The 13,777-nt window shown below is 41.5% G+C and overlaps 1 protein-coding gene across 1 annotated transcript in view; it reads left to right on the top strand.

The window, feature by feature from the left end:
* Positions 1–13,777, top strand: part of GLUD1 (glutamate dehydrogenase 1) — a 140,832-nt gene extending 127,055 nt beyond the window's left edge. The window contains exons 11-13 of the mRNA XM_085607853.1: positions 3,883–3,974; positions 7,573–7,635; positions 11,677–13,777. Coding sequence (XP_085463979.1) covers positions 3,883–3,974; positions 7,573–7,635; positions 11,677–11,796 — 275 coding nt within the window. The 3' untranslated portion in view covers positions 11,797–13,777. The remainder of the gene's footprint in view (positions 1–3,882; positions 3,975–7,572; positions 7,636–11,676) is intronic.

The following is a 13,777-nucleotide window of genomic DNA, read 5'->3' as shown; positions in this document are numbered from 1 at the left end:
GTGGTATTCTGTCCTGGCATTCTTATTTGTAGTGCGGTCTTCCGAGGATTTGCTGTTTCTACAGTTCTTCTCAAGACTTCTGCAGGTGCGTCTGGATTCTTAGAGGTCGGCGGTGAACCAGGTGGCCTTTCTGGGACAAGGTCTGTCAGAGTTGCGGAGGGGTGCGAGCTAGTCTGCGCCGTTGGTGATCCATCTGTGAAGTTCCTTGGCTGCGCGGTTGGCATCGGTGGAGGGAGCATCGCGGTTGAGGGTGGAGTTGAGGTGCTCCTCGGTGACCTTGCTCCAGTTCCTTTGCGGGAGGTGGGGTGCAGGTTTGGGGGAGGTGGGTTTGTCGACGTTTAAGTGTATGCAGTGGTAGTCCGTCCAGTGTGGTTGAGTGGTGTGGATGTTGTTGCCTCCTGGGAAGATGGGGTCGAGGGTGTTTCCTGCCTTGTGGGTGGGGGTGGTGATGAGTTTGTTTCACTCTGAGGTTGGCGTGGTTGTCCAGGAGGGTGGTGGAGTTGGGGTCGCTGAGGTTGTCGCGGTGGAGGTCTCCGATGAGTATGTAGTCCAAGGAGGCAATGGCGTGGGGTGCGATGAGGTCTGCGATGGTAGTGGTGAGCGCGGTTCGAGGTCCAGGGGGTCTGTAGGCGAGGGTGCCTCGTAGGGTTCCTTAAGAAAAGAACATTCCTATTTTCGATATCACATCTAATTCTCTGTTTGATATTAGTTGTAGGATTCCCCTGTGACAGTTCTCTGTTGGACGTACGTTTTGTGAGTAATAGTTTAGTTAAGGAGTAGTACGTTTCCCGTTTGGGTGGTCTCTCCTTGTGATCTTTTGTGTGGACCATTAAGCTGCCGAAATTCCCGAGCGCAGTCAAGTCACTTCTTTTAATTTTTTTCTTGAAAAGGTTTGAAGGACATTATTTACCATTTTATCAAAACAGTTACTTGAGGCATTCGTGCTTTAATTGGTGAACTTTTGTCTATCTTTTGGACGTCGAATGCCGCACTATTAGACTGCCTGCATTACCGAGAGTATGAAGAGCATTTCTTTAACCTTGAGATTTGCCCTGTGCTATTACATGAGATGATTTCATGATTTCTCCTATTTTCTTTTTTTTTTTATGTGGGAATGCTCTGATCTCCCGTTGTTGTTCCATGCAGCTTTCATTACATTGATCGCTTAAGCGTGTTTCACTCAAACTAAGTTAATGCTGGTGGTGGTGTTCTGCAGTCATGCTTTTGTCGGAGGTCTGCGTTGGGCCAAACCATCACAGCGATGGGCTTCTGTGATTAAGAGGGAACTAGCACCAATGCAGTGAACGTGTTGTGAGCATATACGCCTCCTCGTGTGCATAATCTTCGCTGATCACTGCACGTAGTTATTTATACCTATATCAACAAGCAAGCATTTGCAATGCAATAGGTCTCGCATTTATGCGAGTTTGAGCTATTGGCATTCACTATGCCTTTTATTTATGTTTTACATAGAAACCGATAAAAGCATCGTCCTTTACAATGCCAATAGCTCAACTCGCGTAATTGCGAGACCTATTGCATTGCAAATGCTTGTTCTAAGTTGAACTGGCCGCAGGTCTTGTTCCTACCACCAGCTGGCGCCAGAGAAACAAATGAATGCTCTCTGGCGTAGATAAACTGCAGACATGGACAGACGCTGCACTTAAAACCAATATATTTTTTTTTCTGAAATGCGTTTACCCACATTTGTATTGGGCAGCACTAGTCTTTGGAAATTATTTATTCATGTGTGAAATAACATTGTTTGTTGGCTTTTTAAGAGGGAGGAAATATTAGCAACACTTTACCTGATCACTTTAAAAAGGAAAAATTCCCTAGTCAAGAACTATTCGAATAGGATTTTTCGAATTGTATTTTTTTTATTCTGAGTAAATGAAATGTCATTATTGCTTTCTGCATAATAATGTACATTTTTCATCACGTGACTGACCCTGTAAGTAGACAGTTAATGTACCAGTTACACGGGCAGCATGCATGTATAGGATTGCATTATCGCATTTACATAGCGCTTATACCCAATTGTGGGTTCCCGAGCTCATTATCGGCTGGTAGTACGCTGGGAGGAGTGCATAACTGGAAGAGTGCTGTATTACGTTTTGTGAATCAATAAATGGTAGAGTTTTGGTGCCGGGTGCGAGCGACTAGTGAGTTGCTTTTATCTTGTCCTGGGGTGTGGTTCCTGGAAGTGTGTTGAAGACCCGAGGGAAAGATAGGTGCGTAAATGTGTAATTGTGGTAAGCTGACAGGTACGGGTTGTTTCACAGGTCCTGAATTCTGTTTTCGATTACTTGTCACCTTCCAGTTTATTTCCATGCTGATTACAGCATGTTTATTAATGAGACTAAGCGCCTTGAAAGTGTGGGAGGGAAAGAAGAACCAGGCACCTTCCGAGGGCATGGGAAACCAGGGCAGATGAAAATAAAAACAAGACCGGGAGCGAGCAGCAGCCTCGGCAGAAGTGTCCTGTGGCAGGGCATGGCCTGATGGAGTGGGAGGGGAGGAGTGTAGTCCTAGGGAGCTCCCGAGACCCATAGGCCATGGGAGGGAACATTTAGAGATCTGGCGGGACATACCCGCTTTCTTTTGCATGCTTTCTTTTGTGAAAGCCTTACGCAAATGGTCAATCTAATGCGTGGCCGAAAAAAAAGAAAACATGAGGAAAAGATGTGTTAGCTGGAAGTCCTCACTAGAAGCCTCGCAGAGCAGCGCATGTGCTGGCTCAGGCGAGACCTAAAAAGCAGCTTCAGTTTGCCACTAGGTGGCAGGATACTCCTTGGTTGGCACCAGTTCACCATGTACAGATTACAAATAACAATCCCCATAAAGGAAACGGTTTCTTCCTTTTTAATTATTTTTTCTTCTTTTCAATGAACACCTTACTGTGGTTTAAAAAAAAAAAAATCTGGTTAATTAGAAATTCACATTTTCTTTTTATGTTTAACTCTGTGGTGTCTTAAGTAATCACCTTTCCAGGCAGACTGGGCTTTGTCCTGGGTGCTTCAATGAATTCCAGAGAGGACTGTGGAAATGCTCAATAAGCTCCCAGTTTTGATCGGCTTTCTACTCTCGTAAGGGTTGCAAAATGGTGTGGCTCTCCTGTGTTTGTGTTTTTATTTTTTAGAAAATCGTTCAAGAAGGCTGTAGTACCATAACGTCGCCATGCAATTATCACGTCCCTTTGGTTGTTAAAGTTCTCCTGCACTTTTCCATTTATTTTTCTGAATTTGAGGGACCCTTCAACTCAAATGACGTCTCAAAGTGGAGAGACAGTGCTCTGTAGGGACACGCATGCTGTATACATATACTTTAACTGATCTCTCCACCATATACCCCGTATTTCCTGACTGGTGTCAGCATTTTTGTAGTTTTGTAGGACAGTAGTTTCTCCCAGGAGTAATTTCTATGTTCCTCCCTTGTGAACAAAGTCCAGCGAACCCGGTTATGCACGGTACTTTTTTAAGTTTCAGCATAGGCTGAATATATGTTGTACTAGATAGGGTAAGGGCTTGTAAGGCATGTTCTGCAAGTTTGGTGATATTTGGGATGGCATACGATGTAATTATACTGACTAGTCTGTGAATGCAGATTAACATCTCCGTACATTTTGATTAGCAGGTGGATTTTCCTATGTAATGTAACTTTTACTCACTTATGTTAGTTTGCTTCATGGTCACAAATCTTGTTTCAGTGTCATTAAAATTGTTGAAATCTACGCGGCTGCCTTCACCAATGATTAAGTACCCAGCATTTGTGACCTGAAGTACAACTGTGCTCGCCTTCTCGTCAGACTCCCCATCCCCCGTATTATGCTGGCTTGTAAATTTGTCTTGTTGACTTATTATTTTGTATCCTCACCTCCAGTGTCTGTTCAGGAAAGCTTGGAGAGGAAATTCGGGAAACATGGAGGAACTATCCCAGTAGTGCCTACGGCAGAGTTCCAAGCACGTATATCTGTGAGTATTGTCCATATAGAATTGGTGTGGGGGCGAAACCTGTGTGTGCAGTTAAGTAGACTTATTTTGTGGCTAGACGGCCAGCTTCAAGCTCATGTGGCTATAATTGGTTACTGCTGTTGTGCTGGAACACGTCCTAAAGAGGATTCTAGGCATGGACAAGAAGTGATGCCTTAAATGTCTTTTAAAGTGGAATGTCGCCAGTGCCCTGCTCTATCTGGTTCCAGGTAAAGTAAGCAAGCCTAATCTCGTTCTATGACATTTTTCTTTTTGGGTGCAGTATAAGCCAGTAAGAGATTTTATGAGACCATTGTCACTCCTGAAGGCTAGAAATGATTTTCTTTGCTATCTAGGCGTCTCCCACTCCTTGCTACATCAGTGGCTACAGCTGTCCGCTCAATGCGGGCCAATGACTGGGAAAGGTGGTCATCTTTCAAAGCTATTATATAGTAAGCCTTTTCACAAAAGCACAATCTTTGCAACCACAAAACATGCAGGTCTGCAGTGTATCGAAGTTCCATGATTCAAAGGTCTTTCTGACTTAAAATTTGCATTTTGTGACTCATTGTGATTGGGAAGGTGGAGGGGATGTGAAACGCCATTCCACTTCCACCATCTCTGCTCAAATGACGGTGTCCTGTATCTGGGGTTTTGTAACTAGAGCTGTCAAGCCATGATGTAGAGGAGAGGATTGTGAAGTAGAAACTGTCACCCAGCTTCTCTTCTGGCAGTCATTCTGGTGGCATCACTAGAGAGTAGACAGCGGTCCAGGGGATAGCTTCATGATCCCTCGATGTTCATTCCTAAGTTGCTACTTTTTTGTACAAAGCGCCTCATTGCTTTTTTTAAGCAATGGAGACTACTATTTTGGCATTCTGCAAATACAGCGATGGCGAGCTGCTGCGCCTCTCGGATATTTCATGTGCAGCTACTAGGTGGGAATCGCAAACTGCATCCATTCTTCATTAATATTAATGTGGCAGGGAATCTGTAAACCTTACTGAATGCCATTTTTGCCATTCAACAGATTGCTACACGCATTGTAGTGCAAAAAATGGTGGGCAGCATTGCACACACTGCAAAAATCACATCTGCAAAGTGACACAATATTAGTACGTGAGGTTTTGAGTCCATAATTTGGTTGCATATAAAGGTTTCTGGTGTAGATGACTGCATCTAAAACAAAACCAGAGCCAAGGCTAAATCATCAGCTAATACATGTATATTCTTATCTTGTGAGTATTCTTAATGGAATACTTGGAGGTACACCACTTACATAACACTGTTTTTTCCCACTAACCAACTAAGTATGATGTGGTCAGACCCCACATGTTGCTGCATGGATGACTAGGAGACCGTTATGTTGCCTCTGTACAATAATCTCCAAATGTGTTATGAAGAAGATTGAATACATGAATGTCAAGCCACATATAAGAACATTTGAATGTCTCTTGACTCCATTTCTGAGTTTGTTCTATGAATTCTTAAGTAATCAAAACCAGTTACATTAGTCTCCTGCCATTAAAATTTGAACTTTTGAAAGTGCACATTGATTCACCAAAATGCCAGGGATAACGAAAGTGACATTGCACACCCTTTTGTCCTTAATTGTATCACGCAAACTGACACCACATGACCTGTGACCCCTGAATCTTCCTTGGATGTGATGTCACATGACCTTAACTCTGACACATGGGTAATTCACATTGCTGATGTTACATAATAACTACATGACAGATATGGCATTAAGTTCTGATATGGGTATGGCACCAAAATTAGGAGTTAAAAAAATACCATACTTGGCATATGCGGCTGACATAGTAATCTTGTCCCTAACTGCGAAAGGACTCCAGTACCAACGGAACCAACTTCATACCTACAATACATGGGCTGATGTCACAATTTTCGTCTTGGACATATTGGCTGTTTGGACAGTCTATAAAACCTAACAAGTGGATACTTGGAGAAACTTCATTTGAGGTAGTGGAACCTTGGAGTAATTTTTGATAAGTTATCATGGTCAAGCCATTCGGTCAGGAAAAATGCAAAATCAACGGCTATTACTAAATCAATCTCGAGATTCATGAAAATGTTCGGGTGGAATGCAATTAGCCCATCACTCAAAGTATTACAAATGAAATTAATTCTGTACTTATTATATGCATCTCCTGTAATGAGCAAGAAAGTCATTATCGAATTTGAGAAATGTTTTATGAAGTTTGTACGCACCTTACTACATCTATGACTGGCAACCCCGCATTGCATCATAAGATTGGAATTTGGTCTAAAATTGCTGGAACTGTTGCATAAGATATGTTGTATGAACTACATTATTGATTGTGCCATGGCTGATCCATTCTCATTGAAACATCTAACATTTGAAGAGCTGGGTAGTGACAAAGTCAGGGATTTAGAACTGTATAGTGATGGAATCCGGATCTTATGGTCTGCCTAATATACAGGATATGGGGCGAATGGCCGAATCTGTGCGGAAAAATCTAATACGCAATACATTAACTACAAAGCCGTGAAATTTACATCTCTTCCTAGCTGGAAAATATAAACGTATGAATTTAGTAATTGACACATACCGTACAGAGTCAAAAATAATTTGTTTAGAATCTACCTAGTTATATAAAAAGGACATTTAAAAAATTTAGGCAGTTTTACATACCAATTGGGGAGTTTGAAGGGGAATGGAACCAGGCACTTAAAAGGTATACACGCATGTCGGCTTTGTGGACCTTTTGAAGAAACACTTGAACATTTAATATGTATCTGCCCTACGCTGCTGCCCATACGGAGGACATATTTACGCCCCTTGTTTAACAATGCTAAAATAAGAACAACGACAGAGGCCGTTCGATACTGGTTCAGGCTCCAAGAGGACAGTGCAATATCAAGGATGGTAATGTTTTTAGATCATGCCCATAAAGCATGAATTTCTTTGACGGCTTTTATAACCGGAAATTATGTATTTGTTTAAAACTACAGATTGAGCCGAAAATGTTTAGGACTAAATAGCATGTGTAACTCTTGTAGGTAAAGGACTATAAATTGTATTTACATCAGGGAAACGCATGTATACATTCTGATGGTTACATTTTACCAAATAGCATATAAGCGCTTTAACTCGGCAAATTCAATGACTTGATTTATAGTTGCAGAAGGTGGAGATAAAGACTGGCTAATTCAGCCGTGCTTTATACATCCTTTATAACGCATTTCTATTTTTGTGATGTTACATGTGTATTTTTCTAAAATGGTAATAGAAAATGCTGCCTTTGCATAGGCATTTAAAAAAACTATTTGGAAAGAATTTTGCTCTGCTTTGGAGTGTCCCACAAGACCGTCCTCATCTGTGAAGTGTTTGTTTGAAGTGAAGATGTCTGTGATTGAGAACCAATGTGTCAGTTAAGTAAGTTTGTTGCACTTGGGAGGTGCTAAGGAGCCAGGGGCGATGTCATACATGACTATTTTTCATTAACTTTTCTGAACCGTGTGTATGCACATACAGATCCGGGTTCACACGATTAATCACAAGTCTGTTAATCGGTGCAGTGCCACTTACCACAGGTTTCTTTTCTCCTCTCTACAGGGTGCATCTGAAAAAGACATTGTTCATTCTGGATTGGCTTACACCATGGAGCGGTCTGCTAGGGTAAGCATTTTACCATTTAACTGGTTACCCTTTAGTTACTCAACTAAATCTGTTATAAATGGCTAAACGATGTGGACGTTGCTCGGGTTAGTTCATGAGATTTTGTGGTGGACAGATTGGTCATGTGGCACTGTGCAATCTATGCTTCTAAATCCATGCCGTTCAGTCTGCAAGTGGGAGATCTCCCAAAATGGAATTGGCACATGTTCCCCTCTCCCTGAAACTACTACTACACTGGAGTTCTCTTTGAGTCTAGTTCATTTATCAGTTGCATAAGCATGATTCGGGTTTGTTGCAGCTTCATATTGTGAATTTACAAACGTTAAGTGGAAAAGGAGTTAAAGTAATGTAGAATAGAGTGGGTGGAGTAACGGTAAGAATGCTGTGTGTAAGAGAAAGTGAAAGACCAATAAAATGGAGAGTACAATAGTGACACTCCTTCCCCTTCCTGCAGTTTTTCTTTGCCTGTCTGCAGACCTCTGTGCTCTACACCACTGCAAAGGAGTTGTGTAGCATCTGGGGTTTTCCTCTAAAACATGTTCTATGCATTGGATTGACTTATTTGGCTAAAAATGCACTAGTGCTATGGGAGTTGAATGTTACATGTGGCCTGCGGTGTGTATTTACACCACCCAAATATAAATACAAAAATAATTGGCTAGCATGAGCACCTTGGTGCTCATGGCTGCACTGCAGTAAAACCTGGCCTGTAAGTGTCGTCATATAAGAATTATTAATTCACACACAAAATGTGTCTTCTAAGCTCTCAAGTCAGGGTGTCTAATGTAGTAAAATTAAAAAAAATAGAACGGTGACAGGCTACATATTTGAAATTAATGCACTCTTTGATTGAAGGCCTTAAAGCGGTTTATTGATAACAGGAGTGGAAAAGTGACAACCTACTTTGTGCAGCATATGCCTTAGAACCACTTTGGCCATTCATATCCACTCCAGATGCTGAATATTCGTTCCTGGCTGAAGATAATGACCTGGCTTTCCAGAGGACAGTGGCTTGGCCTCTAGACCCAGGAAGAAAGGGATGTTGTCAACAAAGTGTCATGTAGCAAGGACCAGCCGTTTAGGATGGGGGACGAACATTTGGGAGAACAAAAGACATCCTTAAAACCGTACCTCCTTGACTTGGAGATGCCAAGTGGAGCTGTACTCCAGGAGCCCCACTAGACGTTTTGACCCTAAACACACTTCGAGAACAACCGTTCTGACCAGGACCAAGGGTAGGGAGAGCTCACCTAAATAGGGGATTGGGTATGGTCCTACCTTGAGCTCTTCAGGAGAGTTCAGCCACCCTGAGTTTAGGGCTTTGGTAATTTTTACAGAAAAGCCAAGAGAAATGGCTACAAAAGGAGGGTGGATTGGGTAGAGAAAATCCTCAGTTCCATGCCTAGTGCACACGATAAAATTGACCCCTCACCACCAACTTCCCAGAACATTCCTCTACAAAGGAAGACTCCCCCCGAAAAGAAGGCCCTGCTAGAAGAAAGAAGAATCCTGTCTTTCTTGCACCCATGGCCTCAATCTCTTTCCAGGGGTCAGGTCCTGACTTCCTGTTTTCGGCTCCAGGGTAAAAAAAAAAGTAGTACTTCTGACTCCAAGGCCTATCTAACCTGAACTGGACCCTGAAGGAGTCCTGGCTGGAGTAAGACCTAGTGCCTACATTAGAAGCTTGCTCTGAAGACCTGGGGGCTCCAGGAGTGACAAGAAGGACATTTCCAATTTCCCCAGCAGTTGGAGGACAACGGAACTTAAATATTTTCAGCCTCCAGAGAACTGAGACATGGTGTTGTTTTTTTTTTGGGGGGGGGGGGGGGGGGATCTCATCCACGAGGTGGCCGGTGTGGGATGGAGTGGTGTGAGAGAGGGGACGGGACAGGAGGAGGACAGAAATCCAAGTTTGTCCCACTTTGCCTCTGGAAGATATATTGCTGCAGTATCCTTCTGTAAAAGCTATCTAGACTCTTGGTCACTGAAACTGAAGCTGGGTAAGATTCCAAGTCAGAAGAATACAGCCTTTGGGTGAGGCAGAAAATATATCCCTGTAGCCAAACTTCTTCGATGGCTAAGAAATGGAGCTTTGTCCCACATGACACTTTTGACACCAAAACAAATGGCTTCAACTTTGAGAGATCCTCCTTGCCCTACTGAAGTATTTTAATTTCCAGTTCATAATCCAAGTCCCAAGGTACAAAATTTGACAGACGACCTGCTTGGTGTATTCTACCTCTGCATGCTCGTGGACTATCTCAGATCGTACATAGGTCCTTGTTCAGCTTGAATTGGTCCCACTTTAGCCCGGTTCACCACTAGTTCCTTTTTAAAGATTTTGTTTTAATTAGCTTGTGTTTGTTAGGAGTGGTTACTGTCACCGAACTTAAAAACATAATTTCTGACCAAGTACAACAAAAAGGACCACATGTAGAATCCTGTGAAAATGCGGGTATATGGGAGCGACGGGTGACAGTGGGCCCGATTCCCAGAACTAACTTAAGACAAAATCCTAAACTTGCTACCATTTACTCATTTTGGTATTCACAGAAGGCACTTACTCATTTTGGTATTCATAGAAGGCACTTACTCATTGATGAGTAAGTGCCGTCTGTGAATACCAAAATGAGTAAATGGTAGTAAGTTTAGGATTTTGTCTTAAGTTAGTTCTGTTTATCGGGCCCAGTGTTTTTTCATGTAACATTTTGTAAGGTATGAACACAACGCTATCCCGGATTCTTCTGTTCGTAAAAGGTTATCTACACCGAAAGTGCGATTAACATATTCTGTGACAACAGAGCAGACTCATTGTGACAGTCAAAGCAGGTGCTTTTATCGTTTCTTCCTTTGGATTCTCAAAACCCAAAGTAGTCTGAAAGCGAGAAAGAAAAACGAAACGCTTTATGGTGGTGAATGGAACAGTACATTGCATGTAATGCTACATTGCACATAGTTGCAGTTTATTGCACAGTGACCCTGATTTGCTCAGGCACTTGATTGTTGATAAAGTACAAAAAATGATTAGAATGCGTGTTTCCCAGTGCCAAGGTTAGCAATTTAGCAGCTCAGTCAAGCACAGCAGCATTTTGGAAGGGACAAAAGAAAAAGGGGGTAGAACATCCAATTATATTTTCCTGGCTATCCTAATGGCCTGTTCAAATTCGCCCATAATGCTTGGGTATGTAGTAGAGAAGATTGTAGTGCAATGATTTTCTTTTATGCCTGGGAAAGCTTCCAGAGCGTAACTACCAACATTTGTGCTGATTTAATTTAGAGTGTAAAGTACCTTCTCCTTCCTCTTTTTGTGCACTGCCTGCATTAGTACATTTTGAAAAGGCAATTAGGCTTGATGGCTTCAAGTGTATCGCACATTCTTCAGAATCGTTGTACCTGTAATGCTTGTGACATCAATTTGGCGGAAAAATAAACAAACAATTGCATGTTAGTGTATTTTTTGTTTCCTTTTGAGCTATCTTGTTCTCAAGTCAAGCTTAAGGCAGTACGTTTGAGGATCAAATTAGGGAAATAGATGGAAGATTGAGAGCGAACTGTACAATTTTGTTTTTAACAATCGCGAGCTTTTCATTGACCTTCATCATGAGGATCACATTCTCTGTCAATAACAGTTTTTTTTATTGCAATTGTTATAGATTGGATTTTACTTTTTTACATTCACATGATTTGCTGGAGAAAAAAAAAGGAAAGGTCTTAGTTGACTGGTTCAGGCACCCAGCACCTTAATCACCTTTATATATTATGTTAGCTGAGGCTGTGACCAAGTTGTTTACGTGTGAGATGTTACACAACTCTACTTTCCGCCTTGTGCTAGTGTCTGTTTGCAATGTGCTATACTCTATTTGTTGGAAATGTAAAAATTGATAATTTGGTTCAACAAATTGCCTTTGAAAAAAATGGCATATTCAAATTGATGGCTAGATAGATATTTTTCTTTGAGTGTTTGCTTTATAATGATGCATTGTTTATTGTGGCAATGTATGCACCCCTGCTCACCAATTCTATTTATGCCTCTATTTTCAGCAAATTATGCGTACTGCCATGAAGTATAACTTGGGTTTGGACCTGAGAACAGCTGCCTACGTCAATGCAATTGAAAAAGTGTTCAAGGTGTACAACGAGGCTGGACTGACATTCACATAGAGTGGCCACGATATGTCTTCCACTCCTGAAACCTTTCTCTCCTTCCTGGATCTTTCCTTGTCCACCCAAGTGCTTCTCTCCTCCCTATATTCACCAGAAAAGTTACTCTATGTTTACACGTAACTGCGGAGACCCTGCTTCTTTTCTTCACTTGGTTTTTATAGCAGATATTAGTTCTAAAATAGCTTCCGTCCAAAGTATAATATAAATATTTTTTTAAAAAGCAGATTACCATTTTAAAACCTACCCTCCTGCGGTTTAGTATCCTGTTGGTCTAAAGATAACCCTTCCCTCATTTACACTTGTATAAGCCATTCTGGGGATTGTGTCGTAGGCGACCAGGTACTGTTATCCATTCATAATTGTAGTTAATGTCAATGTGTCGGTTAAAGATTGCATAGCCGGTGACTGGCTAGCCCACTTCGTTGCCGGCTATGCATGTGTTTTGGGCAGACTTCTGCAGAGCCTAAAGCTGTTGGGTGTTAATGGTCTCGCACCTGTGCCCCCCCCACCCTGGTTCTTGAGAAGAAAGAACAGAGAAATGCAACACAGCCTAATCATTACTCCAATTTACAGTCTGGTCAAGATCATGACAGTGGACCAGATAAGCGTATCTGATATTACTTCACTGTGTGCTTCATTAATAGATTTGGAAGAGGAGTAGGATAGTTTTTGGTCTGCGGAATTGGAGATTGCCTGGGAAAACTCCTGTGAGTCCATGCAATTTGCATCTGCCTGCCCTGCTTATGCCCCACTGCTCCTCTCCCAGCATTCTTTGGTGATGCCGCACTGCTCTTCTCACCACAACAGGAATGCAAGTCTCCCAAGGGAGAAAGACTCTGTCCTGCCCCATCATCACTAGCATCTATTGCTCTTTTAATGTAAGAGCCAGTGTTACTAATGCAGAGTTGTCCTACTATCGTTGTAAATGATGTGCTCTTCTTGCATGACAGCACTATTTACCATGATCCTTTGACGGTTCTAAGTCCCATATAATGCAGGATGTGCCATAGGTTAAGTTTGTATGTAAAGGCGCTGACCTTGTGTTTTGCATTAGATATTAAGACGCTGCACTCTTTGCGCCAATGTCTAAATATCATTTCTGAAGGCTGAGTAAGAAAGCCAACTGCCTTAGCTGTTCTTCTTTATGCACAGCCCAATTACTTAAGGCACTTTGTTCGTAAAGTATGTATATTAATACATAGCATTTCGGTTTAATTACCTCAGGAACAACTGTAATGTTTTTTTTTTGTTTTGTTTCCTGTGTTTTTTTTTTTTTTAATGTTGCAGGAGCGACAAAGCTTCATAGACCTTCTGGGAAGAGGTTATAAAGCAGTTTTCTCCGTTTGTATGTTTTAACTGCAAAAACAGCATTTTTGTGATCGTTGCTGCTCTTCTAGGACTGCCTTTATCATGTATCAAACCTAGACTTTGTGAGAAATCGCCTGTAGGTCCAAGCTGAGCTGTATTTTTGTATTCCGCCAGTGTCGTCCACATTGAATTATTTTGCATCTACCAAGATCAGAGGTTAGACTACACCCGTATTAAAAAACCTTGTTTAAACATTTGCTAGTAGGAATTGCTAAAGGGACAACTAACTTCCATTGACAAATGTTATTCTAATACAAACCACTTTTATAGCCCAGAGGTTTTGTTATTGAAAGTACTTTCTCTCAAAATTAATTCTAGATTTAGTACTTAATGTTTGTTTTCTAAAAACAAATCACATGAAGCTAATATTTTTGGTTACTTTTTGTACCTATCCAAGGTCTTGCAAAGTCTAAATCTAATCACGTGCAAATGATACAAGATGTTCAGAGTTGTCCCAGGTGCCAGATATTTTATTTATGTACAAAACACGAACCTTTTTAAAAATGCATACGCACATAAGCTCCTGTGTCTTTTTTGGGTTGCTTTTCTACTAATAACTTTGTAATTGCATGACTTCATTGATGACCAATTATTAAAAGCCAGCCTTTAC

Source organism: Triturus cristatus, chromosome 1_2, assembly GCF_964204655.1.
Source record: "Triturus cristatus chromosome 1_2, aTriCri1.1, whole genome shotgun sequence".
Classification (NCBI taxonomy): Eukaryota; Metazoa; Chordata; class Amphibia; order Caudata; family Salamandridae; genus Triturus; species Triturus cristatus.
The sequence above is the reverse complement of the archived record's forward strand: the minus strand, read 5'-3'. Positions and strand labels throughout refer to the sequence as shown.